This window comes from Lolium perenne, chromosome 4 (genome assembly GCF_019359855.2).
Source record: "Lolium perenne isolate Kyuss_39 chromosome 4, Kyuss_2.0, whole genome shotgun sequence".
Classification (NCBI taxonomy): Eukaryota; Viridiplantae; Streptophyta; class Magnoliopsida; order Poales; family Poaceae; genus Lolium; species Lolium perenne.
Genome location: NC_067247.2, coordinates 392,906,438 through 392,922,829, shown reverse-complemented (window position 1 = coordinate 392,922,829; position 16,392 = coordinate 392,906,438). Strand labels below are relative to the sequence as shown.

General features: G+C 43.3%; 1 protein-coding gene across 1 annotated transcript; it reads right to left on the bottom strand.

Annotated features, from left to right (window-relative positions):
* Positions 1-2,713: 2,713 nt before the first annotated feature.
* On the bottom strand, positions 2,714-10,587 carry LOC127297527 (putative disease resistance RPP13-like protein 1). The gene is made up of 4 exons (XM_051327855.2): positions 10,359-10,587; positions 9,882-10,282; positions 3,142-5,575; positions 2,714-3,060 (listed from the first exon to the last, which is right to left on the bottom strand). The coding sequence occupies exons 2-4, from the start codon at positions 10,257-10,259 to the stop codon at positions 2,963-2,965; spliced, it is 2,910 nt and encodes a 969-aa protein (XP_051183815.1). The 5' UTR covers positions 10,260-10,282; positions 10,359-10,587; the 3' UTR covers positions 2,714-2,962.
* Positions 10,588-16,392: the final 5,805 nt, after the last annotated feature.

Genomic DNA, 16,392 nt, shown 5'->3' with positions numbered 1-16,392 from the left:
TCTTGCATTGGAACATCTGGCGTGGCTTCCCAAAAGTGTATGGTTTGGAAGTTCTGATTTGTGTCTTGCTAGAGTCAAATTGCACATTGTATCCGCCCTTTTGCTTTCTCCGTTTGGTATCCCCTGATAGACGGTGAGCCAGGGGGTAAAGAAAGGGACAACGGAAATAGCATTGGCGAAAAACGCAACTTAATTGCAGAATCGAGTTGTGGCCAAGATCGTGCGGTTGCAGATTTTAGAAAGAAAGTACTTGCGGAAGAATTCCAACAAGGATAAGGAAGCCCGAGAGTAATGAAGCTCAAGAACATTGCAAGCCGCCGGGATTTACCATCGGCTGAATTTCCCCTTTGGGGATCCTCCAGTTGTCGGCGTTCTTCTTCCGGAGGATTCCTTTTTGCACAAGTACTTCAACTACTTCGCCGAGCCGCTCCACAACATCCTTTAGAGCATCTCCAGCCGCGTCCCCCAAAGGGATTTGGGGCGCGCCGGACAAAAAAAGCGTTCCAGCCGCGTCCCCAAAGCCTTTTTTTGTCCGGCGTGCCCCCATTCGGTGTCCGGCGCCCCGAGCCCGTCCCCGTCCCACAGGGGACGCACCGGGGACGCCGGACACAACGAAAAGCGAGGCGGGGAGTGGCGGGGCCGACTCGTCAGCGGCACAATAAATTTTTAACCTAACCGTCGCCTGCCTCGCGACGAAAGTTATTGGCGGTGCGGTTCCCGCAGCGACGCAGCGACGGTGCAGCTCCCGCAGCGACGCGTCCCGTAGCGCCTAGCTCTGCGTGCCGGCGTTAATGCGCGCCACCGCTCCCCGCCTCCTTCCGGCCTATAAAAGGGCCGCATCTCATCGTCCCTCTCACACACAAACCCTAGCGCCTCTCTCTCAAACCCTAGCCGCCACCATCTCAACAAGACTCGACGCTATGTCCGGTAGAGGCAGAGGCCGACCTCGCGGTCGTGGTCGTGGTCGTGGTCGCGGTCGCGGTCGCGGCCGCGGCAGAGCTGAACACTCGCCGTCGCCCTCCACGCCGCCGGCTTCATCATCGTCGGAGATGGACGTGGAGCCGGCCAGCCAGTTCGAGTTCGTCCTCGTCCTCAAGGGCGACCCGCACGGCATCCAGAGGCTGCCAGACTCCTTCGCCGACTACGTCGCCGGCGACGATCGCCCGCGCACGATGCATCTGCGGGAGGCTGCGTGCGGCTACTACCGGTGGATCGTCGACGTGATCTACGACGCGCGCGGCAAGATGTATCTCAACATCGGCTGGGAGAAGTTCGCGCGGCACCACGGCCTCCAAGCCGGCTTCATCCTCCAGTTCTCCTACTTCGGCGACAGGGACATGAGCGTCAAGGTCTTCGACGAGACGCGGTGCCGCCGGGACTACCACGGCGACAGCACCGACGAGGAGGACGACTGAGTGTTCTTTCTTCGCAGCGAACACGTGCGCGAAGGTTTCTGCCTGTTCGCCTCATCGGTAGAACCAACAAGGGCACCATCCTCCCGCTGGATTTTCCAGTTTAGGTGACTGGGTGTGTCCTCGAGTGTTCTTTCTTAGCAGCGAACACAGGAAACCTTCGATGCACGGCCTAGTTAGGTTTAGTTTCTTTGCAAAATTTTATATTTGTGTCCACCACGGTTCAAACTATGTATTAGTTTATGGAAAACCACGTTCCAAACTGTATTTTCGTGTAAACCACGTTCCAAATTATGTATTAGTTTGTGGAAATTGAAATAAAAAAGCCAAAAAAAGTATTTTAAATGTTTGGGGGCGGCGTTTGGGGGACGCGGCTGGGGAGCGACGTCCCCCAAAGGCGGCACGAACGAAACACGTCCCCCAAACGCTCAATCCGGCGCGGTTTGGGGGACGCTTTGGGGGACGCGGCTGGAGATGCTCTTAACTGGCATCTTGCAAGATTGGAATGGTGAAGATAAATGGCCTGCGTGGTGAAGATAAATGGCCCGCGTCGCGTGATTTTTAAGGTGAACGCCGGACGAGAAATTACCGCGAAGGAGAACCAACTTGAGCTTGGGTGGTTAGGAGGACACTCGGTAAAATGTGGTCTCCTCCATGAGGCCTTAAGATGCCTCTATGAAGGCCATGTGTCCATTTGGTTTGCTGAGTGCATTTCATCTATTTGTCATGTATTCCTTGTTTCCCGATTGTTTTTTTGGGCGATACTCGGCAAACTTCAGACCTTTGCCAAGTATTCAAGTTTTTAGAAAATCTTAAAAATAATTGTGAGTGTTCACAAGATGTGTTGCGAGAACCCGAACCAAATTGGAAAGATTCATAGAAAACGAAAAAGACAAATTGGCATGTGAACAATGTCATTTGTGGTATTGTCTTTTTGTGACACCATTCATGCTGGATTTGTCTGGTTCTAAAAATGTTACAGGTTGTAAACAAAAAAATTGTGAACACTCAAAATTACTTTTTAATTTTTTCGAAACTTAAAAATATAATTTTTGAGAACCGGAACCATGGTATCATTTAGTGACTGATATCACTAGATATGTTGCCGGCCTGATAGGCTTGATGTATTCAATAAGGGTGGCAAGAAAATCACTCCAAACAAGTACCTAAGTCAAATCACATAACAGATTTCTTGAGATGATCAACATAGCACGCAGCCACTTCTTCGTCCTCAAGTGAACAGCACAAGCTTACAGAAATCACATGTGCTCAGAGTAAACAGGGAACTGAACAATTTTCTCAGTAAGTACATATCTTAAGATTTTTATTCTGTGTGAATGAAGAAATTTAGAAACTCAATATTCCCAATTCAACATTATTACAAACCATATCAAACTACTAAATCCAGGGTCGACACTCCACAATATTACAATCCAGGCATCCGTCATAGTTATCGTTTATCGTTCTACAAATTTTAAAATCGCAAGAAATACATTAATTCAGCGCTCTACAGCTAACGTTATTTTGTGATAAAAAAACAGCTAACGATATTAAAAATCATCTGATTGTCTCCTCCAGGTGAAGCGTTCTGCTGTAAGGTTCCTGCCCCGTTCTCCAATGATCAAGCCATCGTCATCAAACATTACACCTGTTTTTTTTTACAGGTTGGCAAAGGGATTAAGAAACATAAGCAGGATCTCACACTTATGGAAGCCACGCACACACGTACCTTTCATGTTGATGTCTCTCTTGTGAATGTGCTGAATCTTTTCCCAGTTTGGATTTTCAATTGTTTGACATGACCTCGTGAATACCTCGTTGCAGCGCTTGAGTTCAAACTCCTCAATGGACTGGGGCAGTACGGGAAGATACTCAATATTAGGGAAATGACAGATGGACAGTTTCTTCAGTGATTTGAGATGCACCATAGTGTCTGGCAAGGTGACCCAGTCGCATCCCCGAAGTGAGAGAACACGAAGTTCTGTGAAGACCTCAAAAACTGGAGCAAGTCCCAGCAGGCTGCATCCCCGGAGGTCAAGTACTTGCAGGCGATTTGGGCCACCATTCTTCCTACCCACCATCCAATTAGGGTATCTCGGACCGCTGTACTTTATGAGTATCAGTTCTTCAAGATCCTTCTGGGGACAAAGACCCTCAAGTACCTCTAGTTTAACTTCTGGACTGCATCTGTTTTTATCATAACGATGCCGGCTGTGAGTATCCTCAGTATCCCAGGACAGTGCCAGTCCTATGAGTCGCTGCTTATCAGCTAGCATAGCTTGGAGAGCTTCCTTCTTGCTTTTAACAATTCCAAGACGACTAATGGACAACCTACCACGAAGCTTGTTTAGGTCCCTCAGCTGTTCTATGTTGTGACCGTGTTCCTCACTTAAAGCGAGGGATCCCAACTGCTGTGCCGATGTAGAGCTGACAATGTTCACCACGTTCCAGAACTTATCGGTCTCTACATGCCGCAAGCTAACCAAGTTAATCTTATCTTCACCTTCGGAGAGCCGAAAAAATCCGACACTTCCAAAATCAATGGTCTGAATCTGGTGAAGCTTTTTGAAAGAGGCTGGAAGAGTTACACGGGTTGATGGTCCGGAATGAATCTTCACTGTAAGGTGCCGTAGATGCTTTAAGAGACCAATAATAGATACCAAGTCTTGGGCCAGATAAGGATTAATAAACCTTATATTCAGGACCCGCAATTTTCGCAGCCTCCCGAACATTGTCTTGAGAATCTTCATGCTATTTTTTGTGTAGCAGACATTTTTAATGATGAGAGTGCGCAGGTTTTCCAACTCAACAGTCTCCACATCAGCTTCCTCTGCATCAAATGTATCAACATAAAGATGACGAACACCTGGAGGAACTTTAACTCTTGACCCATTCTCGATTCTATAGCAATCACTTCCGGCAATCCTCTCTGCTAAATCATGAACCAGATCATGCATTACATAGCAGTCCTCTCCCCAGGACTCCTTTCCTAGTTGCATGAATGAGATTGACACAAGTTCGTCAAAGTAATCCTGACCAACGTCTTCCATTTCCTCCCCTCCATTAGTACTTCTTATAAACCCTTCTGCCACCCACAGTTTCACTAACTCGTTACGTCTGAAATGATGTCCTTTGGGAAACATACTGCAGTAAGCAAAGCAACGTCTGAGCTGCTCATTAAGATGCTGGTAGCTCCATGACAGAGCACCCATCGTCTCATTTAAAAGGTCCCGATCTTTAGTTCTTCTCCAGTATTCAACATTCTGCCTTTTACGTAGTTGTTCTCCCACTGTACGGGCCGCTAGAGGCGATCTCTTGAGCTTCTCTGCAATACTTTCCCCAATATGCCGGAGTGTGCTCCCATCTCCGCCTTCTCCAAGTGCATAATACATGAATAGCTGATTGAACGTACTACCGTCCAACTGACCTATTGGAACAGTAATATATCTCACATCTGGACCAAGATCTGAGAATGCATCTTCATTTCGACTTGTTACTAGGATCTTGCTTCCTCTCTTTCCACCCTCCAATACAGAAAGTAACTGTGCTTGATTCTGCTCAACAACATCCTTACTGCACCAAACGTCATCCAATACCAAGAGAAATCTTCTGCCACTGAGTTCCCGTTTCAATTTATCTTGTAGACTACCAAGAAAACACCCCTCATGGTTTTCATACAATGATGCAGTATTCAGTAGTTGTTTTCGCTTCTCATCACATGCTTGTGCTGCAAGTGCTAGAACCATTTGCCTGTAAATGTTCCCCACGCTATTTTTTTTAGAGACGTGGCTCCACATTAGACAATCAAAATGGCCCTCCTTTTCCTCTTGGGCATAAACAAACTGTGCGAGCGTTGACTTCCCGGATCCACTAACGCCATGAATTCCCACCACGGAATAACATAGACCGCTTTCCGTGTTTATCTGACCATGACCTGCCTTCTCATGAAGCATTGCTACGATCTTTTTACGTTCCTCATCTCGTCCAATTACTTTTACCAGGGAAGTTGCTGTAGTAGGTGAGGTGGTAGCAATAGGTTCTTTCTCATTGCCTTTACTTACATCGGACAAGTTCAGCGATTTCAAAATTTGGTGTGCTTCATTTGTAATATTTTCTATATTCTCTAGACTTGTCTTCAACTCTTTTTTTGACATACCTACCTCCTGCAAAACAAAATCAAATGCAAGGATATCAGAGAAAGAAGAAGTCCACTTTTGGTCCTAGAAATTTCGTTTGGTTCAAAATAAACCTTAAACTCTCAGAATCATTCACTTTTAATCCTTGTCAGGTGGCAAGAAACTCAAGGCAACGGTGCAAGGACAGAGAGGCATGATGATGCTGATAGGCAAATGAAGCAGGGCTTCGTGGCATGATGCTTCAAGTGAATTGGGAGAGAGAGAAGGGAGAGAGAAATTGAGCGAGCTGGTTCAGGGACACAAGGGTTTCAGTCTTCTGCATTAAGATGTTGGGTTCAACATCTCAACTAGCTTGTGCTTGGTTGGATTTAAAAATAATTCGGTTGGTTGAGTGTTTCTTCTTTCCATGATAGCGATTTTCTCAATTCAACTGAAAAGCATGAAAAATGAACTATTCCGAGAGTTCAAGATCCATTGTGAACTAAAAATAAGTTTTAGGACGAAAAGTAAACTTTCCCAAGAATTCAAGGACCAGAAATGGACTTTCTTCTATTAGAGCCAGCAACCGTCTACATAAAAATGTCAGGTCATGAAAAGCTAGCCTTGTTAATTTCTTGTACAATAGAGTTTTTCCTCTCATTTATTGTTTTTAGCTAGTACCATGGGTAGAACCCACTGCTTTTATTTTTTCCTCTCCTTCACATAGGCAAAAATGCTATCTAAGCAGGTCTACAGCCGGAAATATGGCGGAGATCCAAAGAGCAGGCACACCAGTTTTTCGAAAATTCGAGAAATGCTATTTAAATGTTTCATTTCTTAAAATAATTCATGCACATACATGTCATCTTGACACAGACTCGAGCAAAACTTCCAACAACAAATATGACTGTACATGACCTACACCAAAAAAAAACGAAAATGGAACTTTGTTATGTTGTTCCTTATTGTGAACAATATACTTGCTCCTTATTGTGAACAATATACTTTGTAATTTTTGTTTAGGTTACATACTTTTATGTTTTAAGTTCAAACTTGGCATGCACATGTCTGCATACATTCTCTATACCAATGATTTATGCCGTATTTTAAAATTATTTTCAGGAATTGTTTTGATTTTATTGTTTAAATTGGGTTTTGGCACACCCGAGAGACAAATTTTTTTGCATTCAGTTTATAGCTTACTATTATAAGAGCGATTTTTTGGCCACAGGTGGGCTATACCACCCCCTTGAGCCAATGAGTGATTCAATCCCGCAGTCACATGCATGCGCGGTAACATTGGTAATTATTAGTCCGCTCATAGTGGGGAATAATTTAGACTAGTAACATATATGGACATGTATTATGTTATTAATTATGTTGTAGACTTATTTTGTCTTTGGTGTGTGATGTTATGGTAACATAGCTAGTTACCACATCAATTTCTTTCTTCATTTATTGCTATGACATGTCATCAAAACGTCTTGAGATGTGTGATGTTACTAGCTATGTTACTCCCACTATGAGTAGTCTTAGCCCACTCCACAATGAGGCTGGTCATAGTGGGTAGTATCATATAGTAGTATCATGTATATGATACTTTTGTATGACACTAGATCCATACTGCATAGTATCATAGACTAGTATCATAATATTTGCTATATTAATTGATTTGTAGAATGCCAATACAAATTTGAGTACAAGATTTATTTGTCACTAACTTTTCTCGTGTTGTGCGCTATGATACAGTACCTACCTATGATGCTCTAATCTCCTCTCTCATCCATAATTACCCGCCACATCAGTATTTTTGGTGGGGCTATGATGCATGATACTAGCTAAGATACTACCACTATGGCTAGCCTGAGTAGTCTTAGCCCATAGTTAACACGTACGCACCTCTAGGCAAGCACACAGCTAGAAATTCATATTAACCGATCAACCTGTGCGATTGCCTATACAATAGGTGTGCATCTAGACGACTTGGTGTGTACTTGCGCATTTCGCCGGAACGTCTCACCAGAACAATGGTGACGGTCCTAGGTCTCCTCTCACGCCAAGACGAAGATCTGACTCATGTTTGTATTTCTTGATTTGGCCGGAGTGTCAAGTTTTGGAAATCTCCACCCGTCCACCGGCGAACTCTCTAAGACGCATCATGCCTGAAAATCGCTAGATTGGATGGGAATCAGTCGTGTGCAGATAAAATTTTATTTTCCGACCTTTTGGTTTCAGGAGGGAGCGGCACGAAGTTTTGCTATCTTGCCATCATGGTACATGTTTTCATGCTGAAGTAAAGGGTGGAGAATGGCATGGACGCTGATATCTAAGAACTTGTAATGGTGGTTTGAGTCTTTGCAGCGATCAGAAACTTGCTTGGTGATTCAGAAGTCGTAGCAACCAGTAAAGACGACAACACAGGAGAAGTTCAAAATCTTACCTTTTAGGGTGAAAATTCAAGGTGTCCTTTAATTGGTTGTGTCTGGCAATAGGCTTGTTGAAGCCATTATTTTCAGAGCAGGGAATTTCTTTGGGGTGGAAACCTATGATCTATGCTCGGGAGAACTTGGACTTCATGTGTTGGAGAACTTGGACTTCATGTGTTGCTTGTAGCGGGACTTTTCCTTTTTAGCTTTTTTTTTCTTTTTTTCGTTGTGTGTATCTATATCACCATTAGGGTATTGAGTTTTACATAGGCTAGGCGTAATTAATATCTTTGCGATATTAATATATTCTCTTTATCCAAAAGAAAGTGTTATGGTATCAATGAGAATGAGTGCTCAATCGTAATCATGCACCACAGAGTAAACGAGTTCTCTGAATTACCCTAACGAATATGGGGATGATAGTCACAGTGCGATTGCTTGATCCTCGGTAAATTGAAAATTACATTTTGCAGAGAGAGGGGGTTGAAATGTGATGTGCCAGTTGTATATGGTTTGTTAGATTTTGCAGAGAGAAAGTGAAGGAGATGAAAACCGGTTAAAGTCAGGTATATTGTTTGATTACATTTTGCGGAAAGAGGTCTGGGAGCACACCCAAGACGACACACTATTAGACCGGGAGCTTGTTTGCGCACAAAAGGGGCATGAGGTATGCTACAAGCTCTAGAGGGGCGATGACTAGTGATCGATGCCTCAAAATCGTCCTCGGATCCCCTTGGGAGGTGGAGGCGCCATAGAGATCGGCATCCCCCCTACAACTTTTACGCAACCAGCGGGGCAATAGGGTCACCTTGCCGGTGGGAGAGAATGAGCGCCGATAAAGCGAGGATGCCTAGGGAGAGGGCTTGAGGCGGTGCATGTCGTTTACCTTTTATGTGAGTAGTGCGAAACATAAGGGAGGCGCGAGAGTTCTCGGGAAAATGGCAGGCGAAGAGCATCGAGAGGACTTGGCGTAGTATTGCACATAATTTTTGGCAATTGATTACCGGGCATTGAGCACAAGTTTAAATGCCTCATTAGGATGGGAGCGCTAGCCATGATTTTTTCTGTCATGATATATAGAGATGACATAGTGTTTGACATGAATTTTTTTGATTCCTTACAGGAAACATGTCTTTACCCAACATATTCGTAATGATCAATGCAGAGGCTTGCGCCGTGCCCCTGACTAAATTGTGTAATTTGATGACTTCGAACATGGTCAGCAACGATCCTAGACACTCACTTGCATTGCACATAACACAAGTGAGCAAAACAGAATGGAAACTTCTAACCGAAAATAGTTGAACCTTCTAAACCTTTGTTTGGTGCTAGAGATTTTGTGGGGATAATTCTCTACGGCACTGGGTGAAATTCCTAGATTCACCCAATTCCTTCAAATCCCCATAAAACTTCAAATCCTCAATCCACTAGGTAGAGTTAGAGTATTAAGTATTAGTAAGAAAAAGTAAAAATTAAATTAACCAAACACACTAGAACCAGACATATTTTTAAAAATAAGTGGGGATTTGGGGTTTTGTAAGGATAATCCCTACAAATCCCCACAGATGCCTAGTACTACCAAACAAGATCTAACTGTGTAACTGACGAGTATATGCATAAAAGCAGTCCTACTGACAAAACTGAAACTCGGTGAAGGTTTAGGCTCTATGTTAGTCATGCATGCCTATGTATTTGACCTTTCCGGAGTGCATTTGTGTGCTTTATTTCCGACGTGTGCGTCGTTCATGGATATGGGGAGGCTGTGTGTAAACTCCCTATGCATGACTGCATAGCATTGATGTGACTTTTAAATTTAACAAACGCGGCTTTTATCGATTTTCTTATGTAAAAAAGCAAAGTTTTCTATAAGCTAGTATGGATGCCTGAGAAAAATACTCTTACATGGAAGTTTGAGGATAGAATCAGACCTTGTTTTTCCCGACCAAGGACGACATGGCAGACTTTAATTTTTTATGGAGGTGTTCACTCTTATTGAAGTCTTGGACCTGCTTCTTGAGGCGAGAATACTCAACATCATCCAGGATGTCTTCAGCTTCGTAGAGAGCAGACTTGGGATCTGCGAAGAGCGGCTCGAGACGAGACCTGTGAGGGCTCTCCTCCACCACTTCCACCACCCGCTCCAGCAGTAAGATCTTTGGGGCGAGTTGTCTCAACTTCTCAGCTTCGTCAAAGCTGAGGAGGGAGGAGTACTTCTTGTAAAGCTCAGAAATGACAGGCGAGGCGACCCAGCCCAGGGCTTTCACGCCCCATCCTATGGCAGTAGCAGCAGTCACCGGATCCGGCATCAGGAGCCTCGATCAAGTTGTTCCTGGAAAATGCGGCAGCATGAGAGGGGTCACATAAGAAAGATTGGGAGTGTATCTAGAAGAGATGGGGTAAATTACCAAGCGGTGAGGGTCGAATCCGAGGAGCTAGCTGAGTGGCGACAGCGAAACGAAAATTTACCTAGCTCCGCTTCTCACCCATTAGTATCGCCATCGATGAACATCCAAGACAGCAGAAACAAACCTTGACAGTCGGAAGATTTACCAGATTCAAGTGTCGAGACCAACTTTGTAGACAGTGGTGTAGTTAAGTCAATTGTTAGTACCCATGACAATGCATCGACTAGCGGCCGCCGATCACGTGCGATCACGTTGTGTGAATAGATAAGACGCCCTAACTAACAGCTAGCGATTAAATACTTTCCTAATGCTACTTCTCACTGCTAACTAGGAGATCAGGCTCTCTTTGGTGTAAATTAATTAAATGGCACTTTGAATGAAGTGCACGATAAACTTGGACTACTAATAACCGAGAAGGATTCCAATTTTTGTTTACAAACTGATTATTAATTTACTACTCCCCCGATTTCAAATAATTGCCTACAAATAGATGTATCTACAAAATAGTTGCCTACATCTATTGGTAGACAACTATTTAATAGTTATACATCTATTTTGGAACAATTATTTTGAATCAGAGAAAGTAATTGTTGTATTGTGTTCCGAAATCTATTTACCTGTTGTACTATGAAAGGAGTCCTAACGGACTACGGCGTGTCAACCGTGCTAGACGTAGCACATCTACAACTCTATTTCGTGTTCCAAAAAAAGAGAGTTGTTTGCCCCTATATATAGTCCCAGGTAGTCATAGAATAGATGAGTCAGAGTTTCTCCATATTGATAGCACGTAGAGGGTATGTCCTCTCGTGTATTGTAATACTCCTCCAATTATAGTGATACGCCGCCGTGCGTTCCGTGGTTTTTTTCCGTGGGCTATTTGATAAAATGCCCCACTTTACTTTGGCATTTGCCCCAAAGGGCATATTTACTTTGGCATAGATGAAATGCCCCATTTTACTTTGCTTGTTTGCTAAAATGCCCTATCTAGGTGATTTACTGCTAATTAGACTAATCTACTCCAGTAATCTCTACTTAATCAATCTAATCTCCAACCGTAGTTGCCCTTTTGGCAGCTGAGTGGATTGATCCTAAAATCTTGGTGAAGCTGAAAATCATCAAACGGGGCATTTTAGCAAATGAGTAAAGTAAAACGGGGCATTTTATCCATGTCAAGGTAAATGTGCCTTTTGGGGCAAATGCCAAAGTAAAGTGGGGCATTTTATCAAATAGCCCTTTTTCCGTTTGGGTTTTCCACGTAAAAATCTGTGTTCTTATTCTTTGTTTGATCTATTTTATTTGCACGGTTTTATAACAAATGGTATCAGAGCCCAAGGTTTCAAGATTGATCCCCTGCCCGGGAGACTTTCCGCTGCGCTCCCGGACAGCACCGCGCAGCATCGTTTTGGATCAACATCCACAGTTTTACATCGTTAAGCAGCTTCACCAAGATTTTGTGGTTCGTGAGATTGGATCTACATCCGACACAGTTTTTCGTCGGCGTCAGGTACGCAGCTTCATGCAGATCCGTTTTGTCGGAGTTGGATTCGTCTTTCTGCATCAGCACATAATCCGTCAAGCGATCCGTCCGCTGAGTTTGGATTGGGCCCTTGCCTGGCGTGTGTCAAGTCGCCGAGATTGATTGGAATTCTTTGTCCCTTCTGATCCGGGTTGGTGCGTCCGGCGTTTCGCGAGGGGAAGTTGTACCAGATCATGGCAGCCAATCAACCAAAGAAAATTCAACAACGTTCTGATTTGCTCTTTCACGCATGGAGGAGATGATTCCCTAGTTCTCGCGAAGGCCCCAGGCGATTATCAAAAGTGATGTGCTGCAGCCGGCTAGTGCTACTTCACGTCAGGCTAAAGATTTATTTTTCGGCTCTCCGTATTGCTACGTTTATCGGACACAGTACTAGGTGCAGTTTACCTTAAATTTTGCTCTGCAATTTAATTCTACAAAGAATTCTCTCTGGCTTGTACTACTTCGTGTACACAGATTTATCGACTCATGGTTACCATGGAGCGATCTTCCACTGTTGGATATGTGGCACAAGATTTTTCTTATGACAAGTAAAGATGCAGGTGTTGTTGGCGGAAGCCAATTATGAGGATGCACTGGATAGTTTTGTTTGGATTGACAAGGAGAAAAGAAAGAATTCCGCGTCACCTATGGTCGATGATTTGCCGCTGGTATGATTATCGTTTTTGATAGTTTTCAGTTCAAGGTGGAGTTCGGTGAATTGTAGCCTGCCAGGAGATATTATGGATGCAAATTTCAGATATTATGTTGCTGCGATTATATGAAGAACACAATTCAGTTATCAGAAAAAATATGGAGGAGTTAATTTTTATGCCTGTTGGTAGCCAGCATTATACTCTTTCTCTCCGATTTTTTGTTGTTATGCATGTGAAGGTTTTGTTTTGTAACTCAAGTTCGTGATAAGGATTATTTGAGGTGCAAGTGGAGATTGTTTTCTGCTAGATACTACAACATTTAGTACTGTAAGTTTCAGTGCAATTCAGTTGTCTTTGCTCTTTCAAGAGGGGTCTATTGCAGAGTTGAAGCTCCATTGCATGTTAAGGTTCCTTCATCCGACAGTTGTTCTACAGAGACAGTTTTTGACCATGTCATGGATTTTCATTAGCCATTACAGATCGGCAGTTTTTTGTGTACGTGATGTCATTCGTACCAGATGCTCTTGCATGAGTATGTTTGCCGAGGTTTGTGCTTTCAGTTTTATAGCACGTTCAGATTCCATGAGATGAGTTCTTCACAATGTTATGTGCACGAAGATGTTGCACTATGAGCTATGCGCTCGTTCAGGCACCCACAGGAGATATGATGACTTATGTCATTTAATGTTTGAGCAGTTTCAGTTTTTGGAGGTCAGTGACACAAACTCAGACTTTAATTGGATCTTATGGGAGACCCAAGTTCGTTCGTCTGCTTTGTTGACAGTTGTGTTGTTTTCTAGACGATCTATCATTGTGCTCAATTTGACTTCATGAGAAGTTTATTAGTCCTATGGATGTTTCAAGGCACAAGGTTTACTTGTGATGACTTTAGTTGAGGAGTTGAATGCTATCTATGACGGTTGCAAGGGATTTCGGCTCAAGGTGGAGTTTGTTGTATTATGTTCCGAAATTTATTTACCTGTTGTACTATGGAAGGAGTCCTAACGGACTACGGCGTGCCAACCGTGCTAGACGTAGCACATCTACAACTCTATTTCATGTTCCCCAAGAAAGAGAGTTGTTTGCCCCTATATATAGTCCCAGGTAGTCATAGAATAGATGAGTCAAAGTTTCTCCATATTGATAGCACGTAGAGGGTCTGTCCTCTCGTGTATTGTAATACTCCTCCAATTATAGTGATACGCCGCCGTGCGTTCCGTGGTTTTTTTCCCGTTTGGGTTTTCCACGTAAAAATCTGTGTTCTTGTTCTTTGTTTGATCTATTTTATTTGCGTGGTTTTATAACAGTAATACCATTCAGCTTTAAAAAATTGCCAAATTTATACTAAATTAGTGTTGCAACGAAGTTTAAACTAGAACCATTAAATTTAAACCTAACCCTAACGGCATCTTAGCTGTTTGCCGATCAACCTGTGTGTGGCGGTCGAGTAGACCGACCAGTCCTCTAGGTCGCTAGGTTCGCACGGCGTTGGTTGTATTGGCTCATTGTCGGGGAACTTCCCCGCCAGGTCCTCCCAATAAATGTTTTTTTTAATTCTCTTCCTCCTCCTAAGGCTTTGTCTTTGGCGTCTTTAACAGTACCATCTACTGCTCCCGGAACATGATCAGTATATTTGATCTAAGACTACTCATTGCCTTCCCTTGTTTGGAAACCTTGGGCTCCACCTACATAGTCATTGCCTTTCCTTATTTGGAAACCTTGGGCTCCACCTAAATGCAAAACATTTGCGTGGTTGATTATCCAAAATAGAGTTTAGACGGCGGATAGGGTAAAAAAGAGGAGATGGCCAACTTGTGGAAGGTGCAAGCTTTGCAACCAAGTTCATGAATCTGCCTCCCACTTGCTCTTCAAGTGTCAATTTACCATTCGAGTTTGGTCAAGTGTGAGAAGTTGGCTCGGACTCCATGATGTTAACCCAAGTGCTTGACATTCTAGAAGAAATGTCAAAGAATGATGGACGGAGGAGATCCATAAGCATAGGAAAAGTAGAAAGGCCATGGCTTCTCTTGCTATGATGATATCATGGGAAATATGGAAGGAACGAACTGCACGTGTTTTCCTAAACAAACCTTCTACCGCGAACATGGTAATAACAAAGATCAAAGATGAGGTTGCTACGTGAAGTATGGCGGGCACGAAAGCATTGAGTAATGTAATTTCATGAGAGTAGACGTTCGGTTTTTTTTGGCTTGGCCAAAAAGGCCAAGTAATGTTCAGTCCACCGCTTGCTTTCTTGTTGCTCATTGTAACCTCTAGTTCTGACCACATCTGACCGACTACATGTATGCTCTATGCATGCAAGATAGACCTCCAGCTAGCTTGCCCTCCCTTTTTATTGATTGATTGGAAAATGAGTAAAACTTGCTAGGATAAATTACATGAACTTGAATCATTATTGGCACAAGGAAATTTGTGGTGAACTTGTGGAATTTTTCAGTCACTGAAGCTTGGCATGTCATTGAATTTTCATGTTTCTTGTTAATTTATTGTTGAGTACCCACCGAAACTTCCCTAGCCTGATTAACATCTTTGTTCCTTCCGGTTGAGCTTCCATCTTCTTCACGAAATATTGCTGATAATACTACCATATCAATCCTATTATCCATTAGACCGTGATATCACAACTCTTTATTATTTTGAATTTTAAGAAAATATTTAAATAAACATCAATGGTTAAGTAATAATAATCTCTACGCAGGATGCAATTATTAATATTAAAAAAAGCCTAAATTTCTAGCAAAAACTAAAATATTCCTGCTTTCATATTTTTATTTAAAATTTCGAGAATCTGAAAAATGGTTAACCGGATAAACCTGGGTGAATTCAAATGTAACATTTTCCGACGATCATTTTGATATATTATACATTTTTTTCCTACGTCGTATGCGAAAGTTAATGCCATTTTACCTTTTTCTGAACTTTTTTTTGCAAAAAAACTTGAAATTCAAATTTGTTAATTTCCCCGAAAAGTAGGTTATGTAACATACATGAATTTAGAAGGATTTTATTTTTTGAATTTTTTATCATTCCCTGCCATTCTGTTGTCAAGGTGATCCACGGAGGGGGCGTAGAGACAGAGAAGACTATGCCGAGGGTAGCTGTCGGTGTAGCCTTAACGCCATCACAACGTTGTCACGACCTAACGTTGGTGGGCCGCATGCACATACCTATGTCGATGGCCCGCGATGTGCCAAGGGCGGCCGTCAGCGTAGCGTTTCCTAGGCGAGGGCATCATTACGCCGACGGCCCTTTTGGTGGGCTGGTCTAGTAGTCCATACACCGACAACCTCTTTAGCCGTTGGTGTATGAGAATGCCGTCGACGTAGCGCGCCATTCCTGTAGTGTTGCTTCCAATTTTATTGGGTAACATATGTTATAAACAGAGCAACACCACACTACCATACACGTATTGGTACACGGTGATGTGAGCACTACCCTTCGGGTGCCTGAAATTAGTCTACCTCTCCTAGCCCAATTAGGGGCCCACGAAGCTTACCCACGATCAAGGTGGGCTTCATACGTCGGTTTCAGCAAAGGAGACCTACCGGAAGACGAACTCTTGATGAACAAGGCAGAAGACGTCTAATAAGGAAAGATAGATCAGACTTCAATGTAATGTAGTCCAGTTCGGGTAGGACTCTCGAGACCGGGCCTAATATATAAAGGCCAGGAGAGGGCCTGCCGAACTCAGAACCAGAAGAAGAACAATACGTAGAACCGCCACAACTTAGTACAAAACCTAGAATCTTTGTCTCCCGGCGAGTCGACCATAGTAGTCTATCGGCTACCCCATTGTAACCTGTTTGACTCGAAAAATCAAGATCATACAAGCAGGAAGTAA

What these genes read in the sequence shown, in the direction of transcription:
- LOC127297527 (XM_051327855.2), bottom strand. Translation starts at nt 10,259, where the DNA reads ATGCCGGATCCGGTGACTGCTGCTACTGCCATAGGATGGGGCGTGAAA. An exon ending in CCTTGGTCGGGAAAAACAAG is followed by an intron (nt 5,576 to 9,881) that starts GTCTGATTCTAT and finishes TTTGTTTTGCAG; the next exon opens with GAGGTAGGTATGTCAAAAAA. An exon ending in GAGAGACATCAACATGAAAG is followed by an intron (nt 3,061 to 3,141) that starts GTACGTGTGTGC and finishes AAAAAAAAACAG; the next exon opens with GTGTAATGTTTGATGACGAT.